The sequence below is a fragment of the Indicator indicator genome, chromosome 14 (assembly GCF_027791375.1).
Source record: "Indicator indicator isolate 239-I01 chromosome 14, UM_Iind_1.1, whole genome shotgun sequence".
In the NCBI taxonomy this organism is placed as follows: Eukaryota; Metazoa; Chordata; class Aves; order Piciformes; family Indicatoridae; genus Indicator; species Indicator indicator.
Window position 1 is genome coordinate 656,221 of NC_072023.1, and position 23,316 is coordinate 679,536.

Genomic DNA, 23,316 nt, shown 5'->3' on the forward strand with positions numbered 1-23,316 from the left:
ACAGGTTGGACTCGATGATCCTTGAGGTCTCTTCCAACCTTCTTGATTCTATTCTATTCTATTCTATTCTATTCTATTCTATTCTATTCTATTCTATTCTATTCTATTCTATTCTATTCTATTCTATTCTATTCTATTCTATTCTATTCTATTCTATTCTGGCAGGGCTGAGAGAGGAGATAATGACAGACAGTGGGGACAATCATCTGACCTGCTAATGCACCTTACAGGGCTCTAAACTACCTGCAGCCACAGAGTGTGGGGGGAAAGGACTGCGATGCCTGCGTGAACAACTCAATAACCTCTCTGCTCAATACATGGCATCGATCACAGCAGCAAACAGAATGTTAGGATGCAAAGGGAGTGATGCTGAAAGCGATACTGAAAGCCAACACCATCATCTAAATCAATGGGAGAGCTTCCTCTGAACCACTGCTCAGCACTTCATCAAAAAAGGGACATGGCAGGGGTTTGCAGACAGCAACAAGAATGAAGAGAGCCTGGGGTAGGATGAAATAACTGGGACAGGTCAGCTCGGAGAGGTGCTGTTTAAGGGGCTATGAATGATGCATGCACGGGATTGAACATGGGGAGAGAGGGGAGGGCTTTAACTGTCTGCTTCCAGGGAAGGAGGGAATGAAACACAACCTGTTAGAGATGAAATACTGAATTACAACCTTTGGGAAAAATGTCAGCAGTGTCAACAGAATAAAAACATCACTTCTGTGGCTGCAGTGTGGTCTGTAGGAAAAGGGGAGACCTCATTGCTCTCTGCAGCTTCCTGAAAGGCTGCAGTGAGGTGAGGGTTGGTATGAGAGGAAATGGCCTGAGAGTGTGTCAGAGGAGGATTAGGCTGGAGATGAGGCTGTGGCTGCTTCCTCCCTGGGAGTGTTCAAGGCCAGGCTGGATGCGGCCTTGAGCAGCTGAGTCTAGCTGAGAGGTGTCCCTGCCCATGGTGGGAGGATGGAGGAGGTAAGTTCTGAGGTCCCTTCCAGCCTAAACCTTTCCATGATTCTGGTGCTTCTGATTGCAAGCTGTGCAGGTTAAGATTCAGTTCGGCCTACCCCATCTTGCTTAGGAAATAAAAAGAAAGAAAGAGGAGCAGGACTGCCAGGGTTGTCCTTGTATTTTAAACATCATAAAATCACAGAATCACAGAAGGGTAGGATTGGAAGTGACCTCTGGAGATCTTTGAGTCCAGCTCCTCTGCCAGAGCAGGGTCACCCAGGGCAGGTCACCCAGGAACACATCCAGGTGGGTTTGGAAAGTCTCCGGAGAAGACTCCACAACCTCTCTGAGCAAGTTGTGCTCCCAGGTGCCTCCAGCGTCCCACAGCAGCAGGTGGTTGTGGTTATTGTCACAGTACGGACACCTAGCACACGGGAAGCGAAGGCATTGGATGTTATCTAGAAGGCTGGCAGAGGGGAGGGGTTAAAGGAGTCCCTCACCTTGGGAACACCTCCGGGCGAAGTCTGCTTCCCTCAGAGGAAGCTGCAGGGAGGGGCGCCTGGCCCAGGCGGTACCAGAAATGCCTTCTGCAGAGCGTGTGGAGGGAGGCAGGGAGGGCACAGCAGGCTGCACCCTCACTGTGTGCTAGGGAGAAAGCCCAGGCAGCCAGCGGCTTGGCATCCCGCGGCTTGGCATCCCGGCTCGGCACCGCTGCCCAGCTGCTTGTACAAGCACCACCACACCGGCGCTCCCTCAGCCCGCCGGGGCTCTCTGTCTGCTGCAGAGGCGCTGCAGGACCTGCGCAGGGTTTGCTCCCGGGGGCGCCAGGCCGAGCCCGGGGGAGCGCCGAGCCATGCTTCCCTGAGCCGATCCTCTTCAGCGCTGTACGTACAGACAGGATTGCTCACCACCACGGAGCAAACGCACCAAACCCTTTTTAAAGCAATCCCTACAGTTCCTAAAGAAATCTCTCCTTTTATTTTTTTTTCTCTCTCAAAAATCCCCATTTTTCCTCAAAATTCCCCAATTCTTCCCCCCAAATCCCCATTTATTCCTCAAAAATTCCCTTTTTGTCCCTCAAAATAGCTATTTTTCCTTACACCACCACCCCTCCCCCCCCCATTTTTTTTCCCTCAAAACTCCTATTGTTTTCCTCAAAATACCTATTTTTTCTTTAACCCTCCTATTTTCCCCCTAAAATATCTGGGGTTTTTCCTCAAAATCTCTATTTTTTCTCAAAATCCTCTTTTAGTTATTTTTTTCCCCTAAAACTCCTGGGTTTTTTTTCCTCAAAATCTCTCTGTTTTTCCTCAACCCCCCCCATTTTCCCCTCATTTGGCTGCTGACTTGAGATGGACCTTTGCCACCTTTACCATTAAAGGCATTATTAAAAGCCTCAGCGGTGCGAGCTGCTGGGCGTTGGGCTGCATTCAGCCACAGAAGTTTGCTCTGCAAGCTCTTGTCAGACAGAGGTGCTGCCACCGTGACTCTCCCGTGGCTTCTAGGACTTGCCTAGAGGATATAGATGGCTGAGGAGCTTTGAGAAGCAGCATCTGCAAAGGCATTAGCATGTCCCAGCACCTGTAAGGTGGATGGCACAAATAATTTCTTTCCCCTGGGCCTTTCAGTTCAGCAGCACGTTATGGACCTGCAGACTTAACAACTGGGCAAGTTCACCTCTCTTTCAGTGGCCTTCTGATCTCTGGCTCCTTATCTCAGCATTTATTGTCAAGTATGATCAGTTTAATTCAGGGTGGGGAGCTGTCATGCAGTGTGAAGACACCAAAATGCAACCTTCAGGGATTCCCTGCATGAATATTCTCAATTTCCCTTGGCCCTAATGACAGAGACATGCAGGCAGGTGGGGAAGTAAAGAATATCACAGAGTGATATAATAGAAACACGGAATTAAATGATCCCATATAATAATAATGTCATAAAAAGATGGAAACAAATAGTATCATGAAATTAAATAATATCATAGAATAATAATATCATAAAAGCATGGAAATAAATAACATCATAAAATTAAATAATGTAATAGAATAATCATATAATAAAATCATACAAATCATTAATATCCTAGAATAATAAATCCTAGAATCCCAGAAATAAACAATATCATAAAATGTCATAAAAGTAGTCCTAGGACTAAATCTCTCAGAATAATACCCTGGAATGCTAGGATTCAGTCATATCCTAGGGGGTGGCTCTGTTGTGTGGGAAATCTCAATTATTGTTGTTATTTAGTGCTCTCTGGTGCCTTTTGAAGCCAGCAGAGGGAAGTCTTCCATAAGGATCTGAGGACAGAGCCCTGCTCCCGATGTGGGGCTGTGGTTTCAGCCTGGAGCAGCAAGCACCTGCCAGGAGCTGCTCCTGGCTCCCTGAGCCGTGTGTTTGCTGCAGCAGCAGAGCTGGTTCTTAGTCTCTAGGGCTTCCTGGGAGGCATGGGATAACTAAGAGAAGAGTGGGTGGTAGTTTCTCAACAGGAAGCTTCAGTGCCAAGGGAAGGATGTGGCTCCATGACACACCAGGGTTAGCCAAGTGTCACCCTCGTGACCACAGCCTTCTCCTGTGTTTCCTTGTCTGTTCCTTGAGGTGAGCCTGGCCCTTAGCCCAGTCCTGTGCTGGGAACATTGGCAAGGTGCTAGCACAGAGTTTTCTTTGGGCTTTGGCTGGTTAGGTTGGCTTCTGAAGGTGGGGATGTGAGTTGAGCTGCACCAGGAGGTGCCATCCATTATGATCCCAGTCATAAGGACACTCAGATCCTACCAAGCATCTCTCAGGATAATGGGTTCTTGAGATCCCCCTTAAAAGGAGACCACTACAGATAATCATACAGTCCCCTGGCTGCTGGCAACCCCAAGCTGTGCAGCACCAGCACAGCCACAGATCCCATCTGTTTTGGCAAGCTGAGCTCCTGCAGGATTTTCCCAAAGCAGCCAACTCTGTGTTTCATCTCTGCTGTCAAACACCAAGGGTGTTCCCAGGAGCACCTCTCCCTGGAACCACAACATCCCTCTCAATTAAGCTTCTCAATTGCCTGGGGCAGACAACATAGAAAATGTTGCCACAAGGCATCATGTGCTACAATGGGAAACTCCAATGCCTAATTAGAGTCCAATGGCTAATTAGAGGGAGAGAAACACTCTCAAGACACTTAGTCCTTGACTTAAGAAATCTGTTCCTTGCCTGTTTTGTTACATTTTGTAACTCCCAGTTAGCAGAGGCTGCAGATTTCTCCGTTCTTCTCTCAGTGAAGTGGTGCCCAGCTGCATCCATGCTTAGAGTCATTACAGTGATTAAACTTAAAAAGCACTACCGTGGGTCTTTAAGCTTCAAAAATTATAAATTAAATTTGAAAACAGAATAAAAATGCTACAAGCCCAAGGTTTATGCAAGAATAAACCTGAAGGCAGTCGGATAGAGAAATGTAGGACTCTGCTGTCACAGAGACAGCAGTGTCTCAGCTAGAAGGGATCTGATCCAGCCTCAGGCACATGAGGAAAAGGCTCCCAGGAAGCAAAATGCTTTTATATTCCCAGAGATGGGTGTCACCGACAGAGCTGCTGGATCCTGCTGTGAGAGAAAGGTCTGAAGGGCTCTCCTTCAACACTGTTGTGTTGTAAGAATGACCAAAGAGTCAGGTGAATTTAAAAATGGAAATGAGATAAAGATAAAACCCCACAAATCCCAAAGGGTTTAGCAGCATTGTTTCTTCAGGAAATGAGACTGAAGTCTCCTGCTTATCAGTCTTCCTCTCAGTCTTCACCCAGTCTTTTACACTTGAGACGTGTGTAAAAAAAACCAGATTTCAGTTCACTCTCAGAGTTTTGGTGTCAAGTTCTGTTAGCCCTGCTAAAATGGTACAACCTCAAGGTCAGGCTCAGACTGAGGCCTCAACCATCAGGCAAATGACTAAACCATCCCAGAGCTGGTTTCACACCAAAACAGCTACTTTCTATTGCTGCTGCCATTAAAAGGCCTCTGACACTGTTCATAAATGTACAGATTGCTACATATCACTGCTCAAAATAGAAGAGCTATATCAAACAGTCTGTGAAGCTGATTCCAGCTGTCAGCTTTTCCCAGCAGCTGAAGCTTGCTGCAGAGGACACTTTACATTTGCTTCCTGAATCCCGTTTTTTGGAATCTGCCATTTCCTCCTCTTTGGTGCCTCCAGTTATCATTTTCCTCTTTCAGGTTGGGTTCTTCTTGTAAACTGAAGCACTCGTTTCACCTCTTTTTCCTCCCCTTTTCTATCCACTTCCATGTCTTCTTTGCTCTGTTGTTAAAAGAGAAAAACAGGATGGATGAGGCCTTGGGCAGCCTGGGCTGGTGGGAGGTGTCCTTGCCCATGGCAGGGGGTTGGAACTGGATGAACTTTAAGAGTCCTTCCAACCCAACCCATTCTAGGATGCTATGGTTTTACAGTGTCTGTGGTTTCCAGCCCGCTCAGCTGAAGACTTTGAGTGATGTTTGCCCCATTCTGTGGACCTCTGTAAAAATTCCCTCCCATCAGTTACCTGAGCAGTTGTTTTGAACTTGGAGAATGTTTTTGCATGTGGATTTCTTTTCCTCCAAGTTGATGCATTGTAAGATCCTGAAGTATATTTGTCTAGAGAAACAAACAAACAACCATATAAATTGTGCCTTCAGCTCTAGTTTCAGGACAGATTCTCCAAGTCTGATATCATAGAATCACAGAACTGTCAGGGTTGGAAGGGACCTCAAGGCTCATCCAGTTCCAACCCCCCTGCCAAGGGCATGGACACCTCACACTAGATCAGGTTGCTCAGAGTCACATCCATCCTGGCCTTAAAAACCTCCAGATGTGAATTAAATATTGCATTAGCTGAATGAATTCATCAAGTGAGTCATTTATCATTTCTGAAATGCAAGCTAGCATTAAACAGAGGAAGCTGCCTAAGGACTTTTTCTGCCAAATTTGGTTAAAATTAATATTGTTAATACTCCTGGTTTTTGTTAACTACATCTCCATTCTACTCATTCCAGTGGTCAGTTCCACTACCAGCCTAACATTTCCAGTGTATACAGCACAGGCATTACCATAGTTTTCCACCTGGTTCCCAAACCTTCTGCTTGTCTCAAGCCTGTTCTTTTGATTGGAGCTTTTCCCACCACGTGGCTCCGGAGCTGCTGAAAAGAAAGGCAGCAAAATGGTCATGGTTCTTCTTATGGCAAAATGCTGATCACCTTGACATTGAAATGCTCCAACCTCAACAGTGTGTAAGGTATGAGGCCTGCCCTGGGTGATCCTGCTCTGGCAAGGGGGTTGGACTGGATGATCTTTTGAGGTCCCTTCCAACCCTCCCAGTGTGTGACTCTGTGTGATCACATCAGCAATGTCCTCTCTGTAATCTTAACACCACACTGTCCACCCTCATGGTGAAGAACTTGTTCCTAACATCCAATCTAAATCTCCCCTTCTCCAATTTCAGACCACTGGCCCTCATCCTGTCACTGTTCACAGGAGCCCACCTGCAGCTGTGCTGCCCTTTGGCTGCTGGGGGGCGCTGGCAGTGCGGTGCACGACGTAGGCTGACCTCCGGGCCTCTGGAGAGCTCCAGTGACTGCTCCTTTGCCTTTCTTTCACAGGAGGACTGGCAGAAGCAGTTTCATTGCTGTTCCTTTGACCCCTTGGTTGGCAGTTTGGTTTTACTTTGGGCTCTGCAGTGTGATTTCCTAAAAGTGAAAATACAAAACAAAACCCCCAACAGCGTGAGGAGAGCAGATTGAGACTGGAGATGAGGAAGAAATTCTGTACAGTGAGAGTGGTGACACTGGCACAGGCTGCCCAGGAGGCTGTGGCTGCCTCCTCCTTGGAGGTGTTCAAGGCCAGGCTGGATGAGGCCTTCAGCAACCTGGGCTGGTGGAGGTGTCCCTGCCCATGGCAGAGGGTTGGAACTGGATGAGCTTTGAGGTCCCTTCCAACCCATCCTGTGGTTCTATGAGCACAAAGAAGAATGTTGTTCTGTTACTCAAAACCTGACAGACTGCAGGAGCCTGGATGCTGGAAAGGAAGAGCAAAAACCTCTTCTTTGTGGACAGTCCAATCAAAATATGAGCTGTCCAGATGTGACACTAAGAACAGACATCAGCTAGGTGGTGTCAAATCCTCTGGCAGTGTGGTGTAGTGAACATTCCCAAGCCAACTCTTCTCCCCACATACCTTTGCCTGTTCTGTTGGGTGAATTCCTTGGCTCCTGGAAAGTCCATTTCTTCTTTACTTCCTTATGGTGATAGTTCTTTACCAGCTCAACGTGCTTGGCTTCTGAGGGATTCAAACAGCACACATTTACTTCCTGTCAGAAAGCACCACAGCAACTGTGGTGTTCTGAAAACCTCATCTTCCACTTCACACATGGGGCTTCTGGGGTGGAACATGCTTATGCAGCTTCATTATTCTAGAAGCTTCTCTCCTCAGAAGGAAAGCACAAGTGGTGTGATTCCTGCAGCAGCTCTCATGGTCACAAAATCCTGAAACAAACTCAGAAACTGACTGCAATCACAGAGACCAACACTGCTCTGAAGCTGTGCAATTGCCCTGACTAGAGAACCAGAGACTCATACAATTGTTTGGGCTGGAAAAGGTGGCAGGGACACCTCCCACCAGCCCAGGTTGCTCAAGGCCTCATCCAGCCTGGCAATGAACACCTCCAGAGAGAGGACATCCACAGCCTCCTTGGGAAACTTGTTCCAGTCTCTCCCCACCCTCACTGCATAGAATTTCTTCCTCATCTCCAGCCTCAATCTGCCCTCTCCCAGCTCAAAGACATTATCTCTCCTCCTGTCACTCCCAGCCCTTGTCCAAAGTCCCTCCTCAGCTCTCCTGGAGCCCCTTCAGGTACTGGAAGGCTGCTCTAGGGTCTCCCTGGAGCCTTCTCTTCTCCAGGCTGAACAGCCCCAACTCGCCCAGCCTGTTCCTGTAGGAGAGGTTCTCCAGCCCTCTGACCATCTTCCTGGCCTCCTCTGGACTCTCCCCAGCAGTTCCATGTCCCTGCTATGCCAGGGGCCCCAGAACTGGACACAGTATTCCAGGTGGTCTCACGAGAGCAGAGCAGAGGGGCAGAATCCCCTCCCTGTCCTGCTGGTCACACAAACCACCTTGCAGAGACACCACTGAACAGCTGGAGATTCAACCTTCCTGGATTAGCTTCCCCTCTAATGCCAGCATCCACGATGCCCAAGGCTGGTACACCATGGACATGTCTCTTGTGCAACTCCACACAACCACTGCTTTTCACAAAACTAAGAAGGAAAAAATCACTTGGGATGAGCATAGAGGCTGTAGAGTTCTGTTCTCACCCTAGAGCAAGCAGAGCCCAACCAAGTTCATGTTCACAAGCGAATTACCTCCATTTTCACAGGACCTATGATATGTTCTGGGAACATACTCCACTGGCACCCTCCTTCCTGAATTCTCTCCTTCTCTTTTTGGCTGATGAATTCTTGGAGGAGTTGTGCTGCCATCACCTACAAAGGCAACACAAGTCATGTTTTAGCTGCTGGTGTATAAGCAGAGGAAATGGCATTGCCATGCTCTTCCTCCTGCCTCTATGAATCATAGAATAGATTGGGTTGGAAGGGACCTCCAAAGGGCATCTAGTCCAAATCCCTGCAGTCAGCAGGGGCATCCTCCACCAGAGCAGGCTGCTCAGAGCCTTGGTGAGCCTGACCTTGAATATCTTCAGGGATGTGGGGCCTCAACCACCTCCCTGGGCCACCTATGGCAGTGTTTCAGCAGCTCATGGTGCAGAACTCATTCCTAGCACCCATTCTGCTGAGCTGGTGATCAGTTTAGCTGATAGACTGCAGCCTCTGGGTTTACCTTCTTCTTTCTCTTTTGTCAGTCCTGTGGATGCTGTCTAGTGTAACTGAGGTAGAACCTTCATGCTCTCTAAGAAAATACCACCATGCACAAGAGAAAGAAGACCATGGCTCCAAAGGAAAGAGCCAGCTCCAAATGAGCAGCTCCCTCTTTAGCTCAGTGCCCCAGAGAAGATGCCACTTGCCTTTCTCTGGGTCTTGCTCCATGGTTTCCATGGCCAACAGCCCGTTCCCCAATGGTGAAGACACAGGTTTTGGTGATTGGTGTTCAGAAGGATGCTGAATCCTATAATACTCTCCTAAACATACCCCAAAGAGGGGACAAAAAGACCACAGCTCACTACCTTGGCAGCACTGTGGCTGGGAAGCAGGGAGTGGGTTGATGGTTACCAGATTTTCGGCAGACTTCCTTTATTGCTTTTTCCTCTTCGATATCTTCAGCGGTTTTAGGCACCCAGGGAGAAACATCTGTGGGGAAGATTTGTAAAGTCCTTGGAGATAGCTGCACAAAGACCTTCAACAATTCTTAACAAGCAAACAAGACAGAATCACAGAATTCTTTCAGCTGGAAAAGCCCTCTGAGCTCATTCAGTCCAACCACCAGCCCAACACCTCCATGGCCACCAAACCCTGGCCCCAAGTGCCATGGCCACAGGGTTCTGGAACACCTCCAGGGATGGGGACTCCACCACCTCCCTGGGCAGCCTCTGCCAGTCCCTGACCACTCTTGCAGCAAACAAATTTTTCCTCATCTCCAACCTAACCCTCCCTTGGCACAATTTCAGGGCATTTCCTCTCCTTCTGTCACCTGATAGTAGGAGGACTGTCAGATAGAGGCCTGCTAGGACACAGGACATCCCAGGTTCTTGTCACAGTAGCTTATAGAAGAAAAACATAAAGCATCTGACCTGTGGTCAGATGTCTCTGAAACAAACAATAGTCAGCTGCTCCCAAGTCCCCAGCTTACCAAATATTGCTGGAAGTAAAAGTGAAAAAATTTAGGAAGAAAAGTTAAGACTTCCTGTTCCATCCCTGCAGACAGGCAATGTGGCCCTGGGCAGCCTGCTCTAGTTGGGGGTGTCCCTGCTGAGTGCAGCAGGGTTGGACAAGAGGACCTTTGGGAGTCCCTTCCAACCTGATGCACTCTCTGATGAGTCTGTGATTCACGGTGTGTTTTACAGAGTACTGCCCACTTTGTCTGCTCCAGCTCTGCACTCTACCCATGGTAGGGCTGGAGCAAGTTCTGGGGGTTCCCTCTTTTGTTTCTCTCAATCACTTTGCCAGCCCAGAGGAAAGAAAATGTTCTTCGTGGTCCCAGGAGAGAAGCAGCAGTGAAGAATTCCGCCCTCGGCAGCGTTCTGCGGTGCTGTGCGCAGCTCAGCAGCATCAGGCAGGCTGCTGGCGCCCCCCCGTGGACAGAGAAGCTGATCACAGGTAGGTGGTGCAGGGAGGTCTGTTCCGTGCGGGAGCAGCTGACTCCTGACTCACACCGACAGCCTGAAGTGTACCGCAGCTGAGGTGCATTCTGTGAAGCTGTGAGAAGGGCCCAAGCCCCACCTGACTCCAGCCTCCTTTCAGGGACCTGGAGAGAGCAATGAGGTTCAGGATGGACTTTTTCTGACTGCAACCTCTGCTTCTGGGCAGAAAAATGATTCTTTAAGAGCAGGCATGTACAAGGGCAATGGAACTGTAGTTACAATACTTTAAGAAGCTAATGTCTGTTGATTTGTAAAGTGATTCAAAGCCATCTTCAGCACTCGCTTCCAAAATGAATCCTTCTACACCAGGAGGAAACCTGCTGAAGGATAGGACCTCTGCCCAATGCTTGCTGCAGGGGGGGTTGGACTAGATGACCTTTGGAGGTGCCTTCTGACCCAGCCCATTCTATGATTCTGCCCAAAGTCACTCTCCTGCCAGGTCTGCTGGCACCCAGTGAGTGTTCCTGTGTCTCAGCTAAGGCCACTGGGAGAAGCAAAGCTCTGCTCTTCATAGTAGTTACGTTCTTGTGGCTCACTCAGATCGAAACCCAGCTAGGAAGCCACCAGCAGACACCCCTGCAGGCACGGCTGAAGGGCAGGGGAAGTGAAAGCAGCTTGGGGCTGCCTGAGAACCAGCAGAGAAATCTGTGCAGTGCACAGATGACAGGAGGTGGTTCTCTGGCTTCCTCTGCCTGGAAACCTGCAGCTCATTCCTAGAGTCACAGAATGGGTTGGGTTGGAAGGGACCTTAAAGAGTTCTGCAGGAAGTTTCAGTTTAGTACAGAAAATTCATCTTAAATCTAACAGAGAATTCATACAAAACTCTTCTCTACTTTAACTGATCTGTTGATTAATTGAGTTAATTAATAATATTGATTAAATACTATCAAGGTAGTAAACCAATACTATTTATTTAACACTATTAAATGAATCAATACATACTATATATGGGATACTATGAAGAAAGAAATGCTATTAAATGCTATGAGTGTAATAAATCAATGCTATTTATTTAGTACTATGGATTTCATAAATGAATGCTATTTATCTAATACTAGTGATGGAAGAAATTAATACTATGTATGTAATATTACTAATTTAATAAATTAATACTATTTTTAATGTAGTTGAGCTGTTGTATCTCACTTAGAGAGTTTGTTGTGACAGGATGAGAGGGAATGGTCTGAAGCTTCAGGAGGGCAGATCAAGACTGGAGATTAGGGAGAAATTCTTTCCAGTGAGGGTGGGGAGAGACTGGCACAGGTTGCCCAGGGAGGCTGTGGATGTCCCCTCCCTGGGGCTGTTCAAGGCCAGGCTGGATGAGACCTTGAGCAGTCTGGGCTGGTGGGAGGTGCAAGGGGTTGGAGCTGGATGATCTTGAAGGACCCTTCCAACCCAACCCATTCGGTGACTCTCTGAACTGTGGATCACATTTTGAGCTGTTTTATGCAAAGGAGGGTTGTGAATGATGTCACCACTGAAATATGCAGCCAGGCACTGCAGAGGAGCTAGAAGGTGTGGTCACACTCACATGAGGTGAGTCTCAGCTCTAATATTTCAAGGATTAGTTGGAAGCTATTTCAAAACCAACTCTTTTCTAAACCTGGGAATGTTATCATAATACATCTCTTGTTTGCAGGAGTCAAAATCCCACATTTTACTGCCTTGTAAAAGAAAGAGGGGGAAAAACACTTTACAATGATCTTCCTCTTCATCATCCTCTTCATCTTCATCCTCTTCATCACTGAGGTTTATAATCAGTGGAGGGTGACTTGGTAGGAAAGTATTCTCTTGATTTCTGGGTGAAGCTATAAGCAGAGGATTAAAGGGTTTTAGCTTGTGGCCTATTGTTTTTCGTATCAACCTCCTGAGAATCACAACTCTGCCAAGTACAAAGTGCAGGTTTTTAAGAAGGAATGTGAAGCTGATGAAAATAATTTACACTTTATCAGAAGAAAACCCAAAAAGAGATTTTTTTTTTTCCTTCAAGATTTATATCTAATCAAAAAATAATTCACTACTGGGGCAGCATTTTCTGAGAGCTAGAAAATGCAACAGACTGAAAATAAAAAGAGTGAAAAATGAGCTCTTTGTGTGATTCAAACTGATACCTTTGCTGCTCTACGTACAATTACTGCACTAAAATAGTGCAGCTGGATCTTTTTTCCAGTTGTAAGGAAATGAGCAAGAGCACTTCATTTCACTTGTTATCCTTCTGCATCTCTTGCTTGTCTGTGAGCAGCATCAGGATCATGCTAACCCCATTCTAATAGCAGCTGATTTCTGACTTCTGGTTTGCTTCCCTGGCCTGCAGACTCTCACCCTGTTGCAGGTCCCAGCTGTCTGCCAGGACTCCTGGCAGGCAAGGAAGAAAGGACTGAGAGAAAACCCAACAGCTTGTAATGATGGAGGGTTTTCCCAGCAATAATCTCATTTTCAGCTATTTTCCTGCCCTACATGCTCCTCCTGGACTTCAAAAGGCTGCACCTAGTGTTCAAGGCTGGAAACTCTGTTGTGGATGCTGAGCTGGAAATCCTCAGCAGTGTAACCTGCTGTTAGCTACACAAGGGCTGGCTCACCCACACCACTTGTGCTCTATCCACAATATTACTACTACCAGCCCTGCCAACCTCCTTCTCCTCCCATCCTGCACTACCATTTCTTTCCCTTAATGCTGCCTACTAGAGATTTAATGTAGCAAACACTCAACTAAAGCAACATTTTCACTCCGGGGATCTCACAGAAATCGTTGGTGGTGCTTTCCTGTTTCCGGGCACCGATAGCTGCAAAGCTCTGTAACATGATAGCTAAGAAAAATTCCTGTGGCAACCCTGTTTGAATCACAGAATGGGTTGGGCTGGAAGGGAGCTCCAAAGGTCATCCAGTCCAACCCCTCTGCAGTCAGCAGGAACATCCTCCACTAGATCAGGTTGCTCAGAGCCTTGTCCAGCTCCTACAATTCCTTCTCTGCCTTGCCCTTTCTGGGATCACACCTAATTAAAGTGATTTGCCTGTCACATTTTTTGTCCTTAACACATATCCTGCAAGCACTGGGAGGATATTTATGTGCATTTGCTTCCCCTCAGGGACAAATGGGGCAGAAACCATTTGTACTCACTGTTACTAGGTGGCAAAAAGAGCCCATTGATGTGGCGAGGTTTGCTGTGGTAGAAGGCACAGCTGATCCTCATACAGCCCTGGGGTTGTGTTTCCCAGAAGCAGGAAACGGTGCTGGACTTCTGCTGCAGGACAAAACAGTTTTCAGATGGTGTAAATATATCAACAGAAATAGAGTAAATAAATTGTTTTTGTGGTGTGCAGCTGTAAACATATGGCCAAGACTTTGTGGGACCACATTCTGCTATTTTAGAACATTTAAAGTGACCTTTAAAGTTATCTTGAGCTCCAGATAGCTCTAAAGCTCTCTTGAGTTAGGTCAGTGGAGCTTTCTTTAGGCAAAATAGTTCCTAGACAAGAAGAGGAGATAAAGCAATCAACTTACTGTACTGCAGACTTTTCATGGCATGCTGGGGAAAAAAGCAGCTGTTAGGCACTGATGGCTGAGCTTTAAGGTCCCTTCCAACCCAACCCAACCCATTTGATGAATCTTTGCTTCCACTTCCTATTGGAAACCCCACCTTGGCAGCAAGTCACTCCTGTTTTCAGACTAAAGATGTGCCTGAGGGAACCTGCTCCTTTCTACCTTAACTTCCATAACTCTAAACTGCAAACCAGATGTGGACATCTCCCCCACAATACCACAGCCCAGGGACAGAATCTGCACCTGATAAGGAGCCCTGATAAGAAAATGACTTTGTGGGTAAGCCACAGCTGGCTCCCATAGCCTAGTGGTTGTGAACCTCCAATGTGATCTTCCTCTTTTGGAGCATTTTGGGTTAAATTCATGGGGAGGGGTCTGAAATATTTGGGATTAATTCATGGGGGGAATGATAGAGGAGTCCATGCATCACATATCACAGCAACAACCATGAGCTCAGGTTTGTGTGCTGGGGTTTCTATTCTGCTTTGTGTTCTGAACTACATCCCAGCTGTGAGCTGCAGATGTCAGGTTCTGGTCATTTCTAGAGGAGTCTGAGCAATTTTTTAAAGGAAAACAAAGTCACACTTGGCACTCTTTGAATATTTGAAGTTGTTTCACCCAATTTCAGATGTTAACAAACAGGCCTTAGAGGAGCATCTCCCAAACTCACCACTTGTACACACTTTAGTACACGTGGGGCCATCCACTGGGACACACTGGGGTGTGGAGCAAAGCCATCTCCTGGGCATTAATGCCCAGAACCCCCGGGTGCTGCCAGGGATGTGGTCACAGTGAGCCCCACGCCCACTCCTGCCTTTATGTCTGTGAAGGACACACCCACTGGAAGGACCTTCTTCAAAAGGAGTGATTTTGCAGAAATCCAGCAGCCTGTGCCAGCAGGAGCCACAAACATCACCTGTTTATGGAATGTTGCTTCCATGCAGGGACCTTCATGTGTGTTCCTTAGGCACCTGAGCCCAGTTCAGAGGGTTAGCTGTGCACAGTTCCCAGGATCTCCTCACCACTTCTGAAAGTCAGGTATTTGACCGACAGAGGCAGTCCTGACCCAGAGGGGCACCTCAGCTCCTAACCTGACCTCCCTTTCATCACAGACGTATCAAGGGATTGTAACCCCCTCTAACCTGTACAGCATTTACCTGTGCATGGAGGGAATAGAAATAGCAACAGTGCTCACTGCCACCTGAGGCCATTTCCACCTCTTGTGCTCCTCCTCCTCTCCCTGAACACCAGCAGAAGGTCCAGGAGAAGGGCAGGGCAGCAGCGTTCAGGTAAAGCCTAATCTGCTCCTGGAAGCAGGACTTTTCTTGCCCCCTCTGGAGCCTCAGCACCTCAGCCCTGCTGCTTTGTTGGGAACAAGCCTCCAACTGACAGCCAGATACAGTTGAACGAAGGAGCTGCTGCCTGCTCCTGGCTTGCTGAGCTGGCCAAGGCCGTTGCCAGCCGGTTTAGAATGTTGCCCTTCCATGGTTGCCAACCGCTCCTGCCAGCTGGTGACATCAGCAGCCTGGGCTTATGTAACATCTGCTGCACCACCACCCCCTGCTCTCCCCTGCTGCTGCAGGGGCTCCTGTGGCAAACTGGGCAGCTGCAGTCTCCCACTACAGCCTTTCAAGAGGGAAGAAACCTCAGCCTGGTAGGGCTTAAATGATGCCTGAGGGAAGCAAGGCTTGCAGGCAAATCCTTGGGACCACAAAGACAAATCATTGGGACCACAAACGAAATCTTTGGGACCACAAACCAAATCTTTGGGACCACAAAGACAAATCCTTGGGACCACAAAACAAATCTTTGGGACCACAAAACAAATCCTTGGGACCACAAAGACAAATCATTGGGACTACAAACGAAATCTTTGGGACCACAAACCAAATCTTTGGGACCACAAAGACAAATCCTTGGGACCACAAAACAAATCTTTGGGACCACAAAACAAATCCTTGGGACCACAAAGACAAATCATTGGGACTACAAACCAAATCTTTGGGACCACAAAGACAAATCCTTGGGACCACAAAACAAATCCTTGGAATCACAAAACAAATCTTTGGGAACACAAAACAAATCCTTGGGACCACAAAACAAATCTTTAGGACTACAAAACAAATCATTGGGACCATAAAGACGAATCCTTGGGACTACAAAACAAATCTTTAGGACCACAAAGACAAATCTTTGGGACCACAAAGACCAGTCCTTGACTATTGACTATTCTTGGGGCTATTTTTTAACCAAAATTCTTGCACCCTATGTTTCCTCTTCCTGTAGCACAAATGTTTGATTATTGACTATTTTCAACTGTTTGTTGACTATTTTTTAATTAAAATGCTTGCACCAAATATTCCTCTTCCTGTAGCAGAAATCCTTGACTACTGGCTATTTTTTGACTGCTTTTTGACTATTTCAAACCATTTTCTGGACCATCTTTTAACCTAAATTCCTGCACCAAAAGATTCTTTTCCTGTGCCTAAATGAGAAAAACTGCTGAGCAACAGCAGCCAGAGGAGTGAGAACCCCTGCAGGCATGAAGGTCAGTGAAGAAGGAAGTGGAGGAGGTATTCCTGATGTCAGAGCCCAGATTCTACAGTGGTGAAGACCATGGTGAGGCAGACCGAGGTCCTGCAGCTCATGGAAGTCCATGAGGAAGCAGACATCCACCTGCAGCCTGTGGAGAGCCCAGTGCTGGAGCAGGTGGATGTGCCCTAAAGGAAGCTGTGAAGAGCTTTGACAGGAAGCTTCTTGCAGGACCTGTGAGCTCCCAGGGAGAAGCCCACACTTGAGCAGGATTGCTGGCAGGACCTTGTGGAGGCCTCATGCTGGAGCAATCTGTGTCTGAAGGACAGAGGGGAACAGCATGAGGAGGGAAGGAGAACCAGAGACAAATGGGTGATGAAATAAACCACAACCTTCATTCCCCATCCCTGAGGAGCCTGAGGGAAATCAGGAATGAGGCTGAACATGGAAAAAAGGGAAAGGTGTGGGGGAAAAGTGCTTTCAGGTTTTATTTCTGATGCCTCTATCCAGATTTGATCGGTACTTAATTTCTCTGTGTTGATCCTTCTTCTTCTGCCCTTATCTCAACCCTCAGGTCTTAATTCTTTTATCTCTATGCCATTACTTCCATTTTTTTATCTGCCTTTAGTTCCATCTTTCACTTATCTGCCTTTAGTTCCATTTTTTTATCTATCTGCCTTTAATTCTATTTTTCCTCTATCTGCCTTTAGTTCCATTCTTTATCTAGCTGCCTTTAATTCCATTTTATCTGCCTTTAGTTCCATTCTTTATCTATCTGCCTTTAATCCCCTTTTTCCTCTCTCTGCCTTCAACTCTCTTATCTTGTGCAGCTGAGGAGGGAGGCAGTGACGTGCCCGGGCACACACAGGTTGTACATCAGTCAAAGAGAGGCCCTGGGGACAGGGCAGCCATGATCGCGGCTGGGCGGGAAGCAGCCTGAGGAAAGGCTCTGGGCCGGGCCGCATAACGGCTGCGGGACAAGACGGGAGACAGGAAACAGCCGCCCGCTTCCTGTGGCGATTGCCGCCACTTCCTGTGGCGATTGCCGCCATTTCCTGTGTCCGTGACGTCATTTCCTGTGGCCGCTGCCGCCGTTTCCCGTCGTGCACCGCGAGGCTGCGGGGGTGCTGGGAACGGCGCCAGGCCGCGGCCATGAACCGGCGAGGTGCGGTGCAAAAGAAGGTTCCGTGTTTATTCGTGACCGAAATGAAGGAGGAGCCATCGGCTAAGCGGGAGCGCCAGGTGCCCCGGGGTGCTGCGGGGCTGGGAGGGACGGAGGGAGGGAGGGAGGGAGGGAGGATTGGACAAGACCTTTAGGATCATCAAAGCCAGCCATTCTAAATGATGAATTTCTACTTCTAACACAGAAGACACCTCAAAGCCTCATAGCATTGCACTGGAACTCTTCTATTTCATGTGCACTATTTAAAGTGGAAGGCAAAGTCACCTCTGACTGAGTCAAGAATGGAAAAGGAGCAGGGGGGTTGCAAAAGATTGCCTTTGTTGTAGAGCACTTCCCAATCTGTCCCTTACTGGAGAAACCAAGTACGGGAAGTCAGCAATGTCATGTGCAATACCGGGCTTAGAGAGGCCAGCTGTAGGGAGCAGGCATCCAGCTGAGAACAAGGCAGTGGCAAAGCCATGTTCAGGGGTTAAAATAATTGTCTTCTTTTCAGCCATTTAAAGTTTTGGCAACTGAAACTCTCAGTGGAAAAGCTTTAGAGGCAGATCTGTCCAGTGCCATTCCTACTGAAAAGGTGGATGGGACCTGCTGCTATGTCACTGCCTATAAAGGTAATGAGAGGATGATCCATCTGCAGGTTCTCATGCTGTCCAGAAGCTGCTTTTACACAGCTGTCACTTTTGTTGTGTGGTTTATTGGATGAATTCAACTCTCTTGAATCATCTTGAGCACAAATAGTTCCCACAAACATCACAGGTGCCTACAAAATGTCTTTTGAGTGGAGCTGTCTCACCCTCATGTAGCTTTACTTCCATCAACTAAAGAGGACATAGGAATTCATACAACTGGCTGCTCCCTCCTCCTGCTTAACTCATAGAACCATAGAATGGGTTGGGTTAGAAGGGACCTTGAAGATCATCTATTTGCAGCCCCTCTGCCATGGGCAGGATTTAAGTGAGGATGCCAGTAAGGGATTCATGCAGCTTCAGAACTTCTCATTACTGAGGCTCCTCTGAGTACTAGAATTTGAGTAATAAAAGCTGTTTATTTTCCTGGGGAAGAAGCAGAGGGGCGGAGGTCAGGAGGAAAGAAGACGACTGTGGTTCACTGCACCACTTGGTTCCTTGCCTTCAGCTGAAGTTGTAAGGAAATTTTGTGTTCACCTGGGCAAGAGGCTACAAACAGATTGGGAGATTCATAGAGAGTGATTGATTGATTGATTGATTGATTGATTGAAGTGCTGTCTCTGGACACAAGCTGCCTGCAGTGGCAGTTGGGAATCCTGTCTTGCCTCTCCTGTAGTTAGCTGTGGCAGTCTGCAGGCTGTGGCAGCCTCAGTGACCTGCTGCTTCTCTCCCTCTGGATACTCCAGGGAAGCCCTGCCTGTGGGCCAGGCTGGACCGGAGACCCTCCAAGCAGGCTGAGAAGAGGTTCAGACACTCCCTGTATGCACTGGATGGCTGCAAAGGTCAGTGAGGGCTTCCCTGCTCTGGGGCACTGCAGACACCCAGCTGCTGAACACCTCTAGCCTAGCACAGGGGGTGTCAGTGGTCACAGAATCACAGAATTTGGGGTTGGGTTGGAAAAGGCCTCTAGGGTCATCCAGTCCAACATCAACCCAGCACCACCATGGCCACTAAACCCTGTCCCCAAGTGCCATGGCCACAGGTTTCTGGAACCCCTCCAAGGATGGGGACTCCACCACCTCCTTGTGCATCCTGTGCCAATCCCTGACCACTCTTGCAGCAAACAAATTGTTCCTCATCTCCAACCTAACCCTCTGCCTGCTGCTCCAGTTTCTTTAATGTCATTCTTACCTTTGAGAGGACTTGAAACTGGAATTGATGGGGAAGAGGCCTGTAGCAGGTAAGGCAGTGGTGGGAAAGGGACTTCCATTTGTGGATGCTGAATTCTAAGGGACTAGCTGAGTGTTCACAGGTCCATGGGGCCTGATGGAATTGGAACTTGCAGTTGGGAAGCTTGGAAGGGACCCTGAGGATCATCCAGTTCCCACTCCCCTGCCATGGGCAGGGACACCTCCCACCAGCCCAGGTTGCTGAAGGCCCCATCCAGGCTGGCCTGGAACACCCCCAGGGAGGGGGTGTTTGTAAAACCAGGGTGGGATCAGTGGGATCTGAATCCTTGCACTGAAAGACAATGAAGGTGTAAGATGGGCTCAGCCTGCCACAAACTAAGTGTCCCATTTCTGTACCCAGAATTTGTTTGGAATGTTGAAGAGGATTTCAAGCCTGTTCCAGACACCTGGATTCCAGCCAAGGACATTGAGTTCTCTAATGGCAACCCTTTGCCTGATGAAAATGGCCACATGCCAGGTACCTGTGGTGAGGTGGGAGTGGGGGGACTCCACTGCTGATGTGACTTAGGTTGGGTCAGGGGCTGGAAGCAGTGGCTAACATCTGCAGAGAGCACTGGGCCTGTCCTCCACTGCCTGTCCAGAGAGGCTTTGTTCTGAACACCAAAGCAGTTGCTGCACACTGGCAGCCCTTCAGCTGGAGGCATGGGGGATGTGGGGGTCTGTGGCTGTGTGTGGCTGCAGGGCTTTCAGTGCCTTTGGTGACTGCAGTGTCCTCCCCTAGGCTGGGTGCCCGTGGAGAAGCACAGCAAGCAGCACTGCTGGCACTGCTCTGCTGTCAGCTACGAGGCAGAGGTGGCTCTGGTGCTGAGGCACCACAGGGAGCCAGGCCTGCTGGAGATCAGCCCTGTGCCCCTGGCAGAGCTGCTGGAGCAGACCCTGGAGCTGATTGGGACCAACATCAATGCCAATCCCTACGGTGAGTGTGCAGGGGCTGCGCTGGAAGGCTTCTGGGTGCTGACAGTTTGGAATGAACTCTGCACTTCCAGCTTCAGCCCCAGACTTCTGAGGCAGTGAACTTGGAGAGGAGAGAAAGGGCTGGCTCAGAGCACACTCACCCCAAAGCACCTCAGACAGATGACTGGGGGAGACTGTTTCTATCAAACCTCTTCCCACCTCATCTCCTTTAGGAGCTACCTAAAAGAAAGGAGAAAATTTGATTCAGCCATCCTGGTTTGAACCCACAGAGTTATTCCTAAGTTCCAGTTAAATGAGGAATATTCTTAAGGAAATGTAATTTAAGCTGAATTTTGGTTGTAGCTTTTCTCTTCAAAAGCCTTAGAACAAAAACCCAACTGGGTATGAGGGGGTTGGAACTGGGTGATCCTCAAGGCCCCTTCCAACCCAACCCATTCTATGGATCCATGGTTCTGTGAGGTGAGCAGCAGGAGGCAGCAGCCAGTTGTATAAATCTCTGTGTCCTGTTTATTTGATACAAGAAGAGCTACAGGAGGATGAGACAGCTCCAGCTGACACTTAACCACTCCAGCCTGCTTAACACTCTCCTAAAGCCAGGACTAAGTGGTAGTGTCTCAGAGAAACCTGCCTCTGTGGAGGGCTTTGAAGGAAGCCAGGATAACAAAAGTGAGGGGAATCTGAAGCTCTCCCACACAGTTAGCAGGAAGACTTTTTGCTTGTTTCTTTTAACACAGGGTTAGGAAGCAAGAAGCAGCCAGTGCACCTTCTTGTTCCACATGGAGCTTTTGAGATCAAGAACCCCCCTGCTCTGAAACAAAAAGCCATCCTCTCTTGGTTTGAGGGCTGCAGTGAGGGGAGAGTGGAAGGAATTGTATGGCACTGCCATGATGGCTGCTTGATCAAGGTGAGGTGCTCAAGGCTGGATGGGGCCTGGAGCAGCCTGGGCTGGTGGGAGGTGTCCCTGCCCATGGCAGGAGGTTGGAACTGGATGAGCTTTAAGGTCCCTTCCAAGCCAAGGCATTGTGTGACTCCATGAATCTAAAGAGATGATCATTCAGGATGTCAGGAGTTGTGAGGCTGTCATTTCCTGTCTTGGCTTCCAGATTCTTCAGTAGGAAATGCTCAGGTGACAGCAGAATTTCACTGCCAATGGCTCACTGCCATGACCACATGAACTTTGGCTTTGCCTCAGTGAGAACTTCAAGGAATTAGAACATAAAAGAGTAATTGGGAGTGCAAGAAAGGTGTGGCCATGGCACTGGGGACAGGGTTTGGTGGCCGTGGTGGTGTTGGGTTGATGGTTGGGCTGGAGGATCTCAGGGCTTTTGCACCCCACACAGTTGTGTGAGTCTGTGATGCATTTGTTGCCTCTGTGCAGGCATCACCCAGTGTTTAAAGCTGAAGCACCTGGCCTGAAGGATTCCTTCCTGGGAATGTTGACTTCCAGACCAAGTATTGCTGATGGGAATGGGGGTTGTATTGATGAGGCTGTGCATGATCTCTCAGGCTGTGCATGACCTCTGTGAGACTGAGCAGTTAGCAGTGCAGGCTCCACACAGTCAGGCTGGCACCTCTGGGCTCCCAGATCTCTAACCTCTCTCTTTCTCACTGCAGCTCCATCGCCACCACCTAGGCTTACGCTGGCCCCTGGCAGAGCCTCACCTGAGTTCCCAGCCTGTGGTCATCTCTTTCCACACAACTGAGCACCACTTTGACTTTGAACCAAAGAGTTTGTTTCACCATTTTGCCAAGCTGGATGGGCAAAGATTTGACAGACTCCAGGACATCAAGTTTGATGCTTGAAATCATCTTCCTCTTCCCAGTGACCTGTTTGCTCTGCTGCCTTCCTCTCACTTCTGTCTCCCTGGACCTCTGCAGGTTATCTCCCAGCTTAGGCAGCAGGCCAGGTGCTTGCTGCCAGATGTTCCTCGAGAACTAACTTTATTCCGAAAAATCCTCCCCTTCTCAGGGGAACTGTTAGGGTTGAGTGTCAGAAACCTGCTGTCTCTCATTGGCTGGTCCTGGTGCCTTAGCTGGGGAAGGCACTCTGCTCAAGGTCATAGCTTGCACTGCTGTCAGCAGAGTCACATCACACTGGGCCCTGGGGTTCAGGCTGATGCTCTGCTTGAGTTTAACAGGAAAGGAAACTTTCAGATGGGACCAGAAATAGTCCTGGAACTTGATCAGTTTTTGTACAGTTGTAAAAATTCCCTTTGGAGGGAAACCTTTCCCCTGTGTTATTTAAGCTGCAGCAGTGTGCTGCTACTCAAAACCCTAACTGAGCTGCAGCCCTGCTGCTTTGGGACAGGAAGGAGTAAAGGATGGAAAGTGTCCTGGTTCTGCTCTGGAGATCCTTGGGGGCTGCTGACCTGCCTTAACAGCTGTTTGCAGACTGCAGCTCTGAGGGAACTTCATCAAGGGCACATGAAGTAAGATGGTGGAGAAACAATAAAGGTGAGAATGGATGCTTGGAGTTGTCTTTGTGTGATGTGTGCTGGAACAGTGTGCAGCCAGCTCCAGCAGCCACATAGCAGGAGCTCATCTACAGCAGAACATCACCAGTGTGGCTGAAACAACAGCACTTCAGCTGCACTGCTTTGTTCTTGGATCTTCAAGAATGGGTGGGAAGGGACCTCAGAGCTCATCCAGTTCCAACCCCCTGCCATGGGCAGGGACACCTCCCACCAGCCCAGGCTGCTCAGGGCCTCATCCAGCCTGGTTTGAACACCTCCAGGGAGGGGATATCCACAGCCTCCCTGGGCAATCTGTGCCAGTGTCTCTCCACCCTCACTGGAAAGAATTTCTTCCTCATCTCCAGTCTCAACCTGCCCTCTCCCAGCTCAAAGCCATTGTCCCTTGTCTTGTCACTGCCAGCCCTTATCCAAAGTCCCTCCCCAGCTCTCCTGGAGCCCCTTCAGGTACTGGAAGGCTGCTGTAAGGTCTCTAGAGAAGAAATGAGAAGCTGGAAGCTACTTCATATGCACAGTGTAAA

At 48.5% G+C, this 23,316-nt stretch overlaps 2 protein-coding genes across 2 annotated transcripts in view; one reads left to right on the forward strand and one right to left on the reverse strand.

Annotated features, from left to right (window-relative positions):
- LOC128971261 (uncharacterized protein C12orf50 homolog) overlaps nucleotides 1–15,029 on the reverse strand; it is a 56,555-nt gene extending 41,526 nt beyond the window's left edge. The window contains exons 1-12 of the mRNA XM_054386756.1: nucleotides 14,976–15,029; nucleotides 13,396–13,519; nucleotides 11,975–12,085; nucleotides 9,190–9,267; nucleotides 8,985–9,098; nucleotides 8,326–8,445; nucleotides 7,142–7,243; nucleotides 6,451–6,654; nucleotides 6,019–6,108; nucleotides 5,475–5,566; nucleotides 2,322–2,460; nucleotides 1,588–1,830 (exon numbers count right to left, since the gene is read on the reverse strand). Of these exons, the coding sequence (XP_054242731.1) occupies nucleotides 1,588–1,830; nucleotides 2,322–2,460; nucleotides 5,475–5,566; nucleotides 6,019–6,108; nucleotides 6,451–6,654; nucleotides 7,142–7,243; nucleotides 8,326–8,445; nucleotides 8,985–9,098; nucleotides 9,190–9,267; nucleotides 11,975–12,085; nucleotides 13,396–13,519; nucleotides 14,976–15,029 (1,471 nt within the window). The remainder of the gene's footprint in view (nucleotides 1–1,587; nucleotides 1,831–2,321; nucleotides 2,461–5,474; nucleotides 5,567–6,018; nucleotides 6,109–6,450; nucleotides 6,655–7,141; nucleotides 7,244–8,325; nucleotides 8,446–8,984; nucleotides 9,099–9,189; nucleotides 9,268–11,974; nucleotides 12,086–13,395; nucleotides 13,520–14,975) is intronic.
- A 2,473-nt stretch (nucleotides 15,030–17,502) lies between these two features.
- On the forward strand, nucleotides 17,503–22,374 carry RLIG1 (RNA 5'-phosphate and 3'-OH ligase 1). Its single transcript, XM_054386912.1, has 7 exons — nucleotides 17,503–17,592; nucleotides 18,027–18,144; nucleotides 18,906–19,001; nucleotides 19,750–19,866; nucleotides 20,131–20,325; nucleotides 21,059–21,228; nucleotides 21,939–22,374. The coding sequence occupies exons 1-7, from the start codon at nucleotides 17,503–17,505 to the stop codon at nucleotides 22,125–22,127; spliced, it is 975 nt and encodes a 324-aa protein (XP_054242887.1). The 3' UTR covers nucleotides 22,128–22,374.
- Nucleotides 22,375–23,316: the final 942 nt, after the last annotated feature.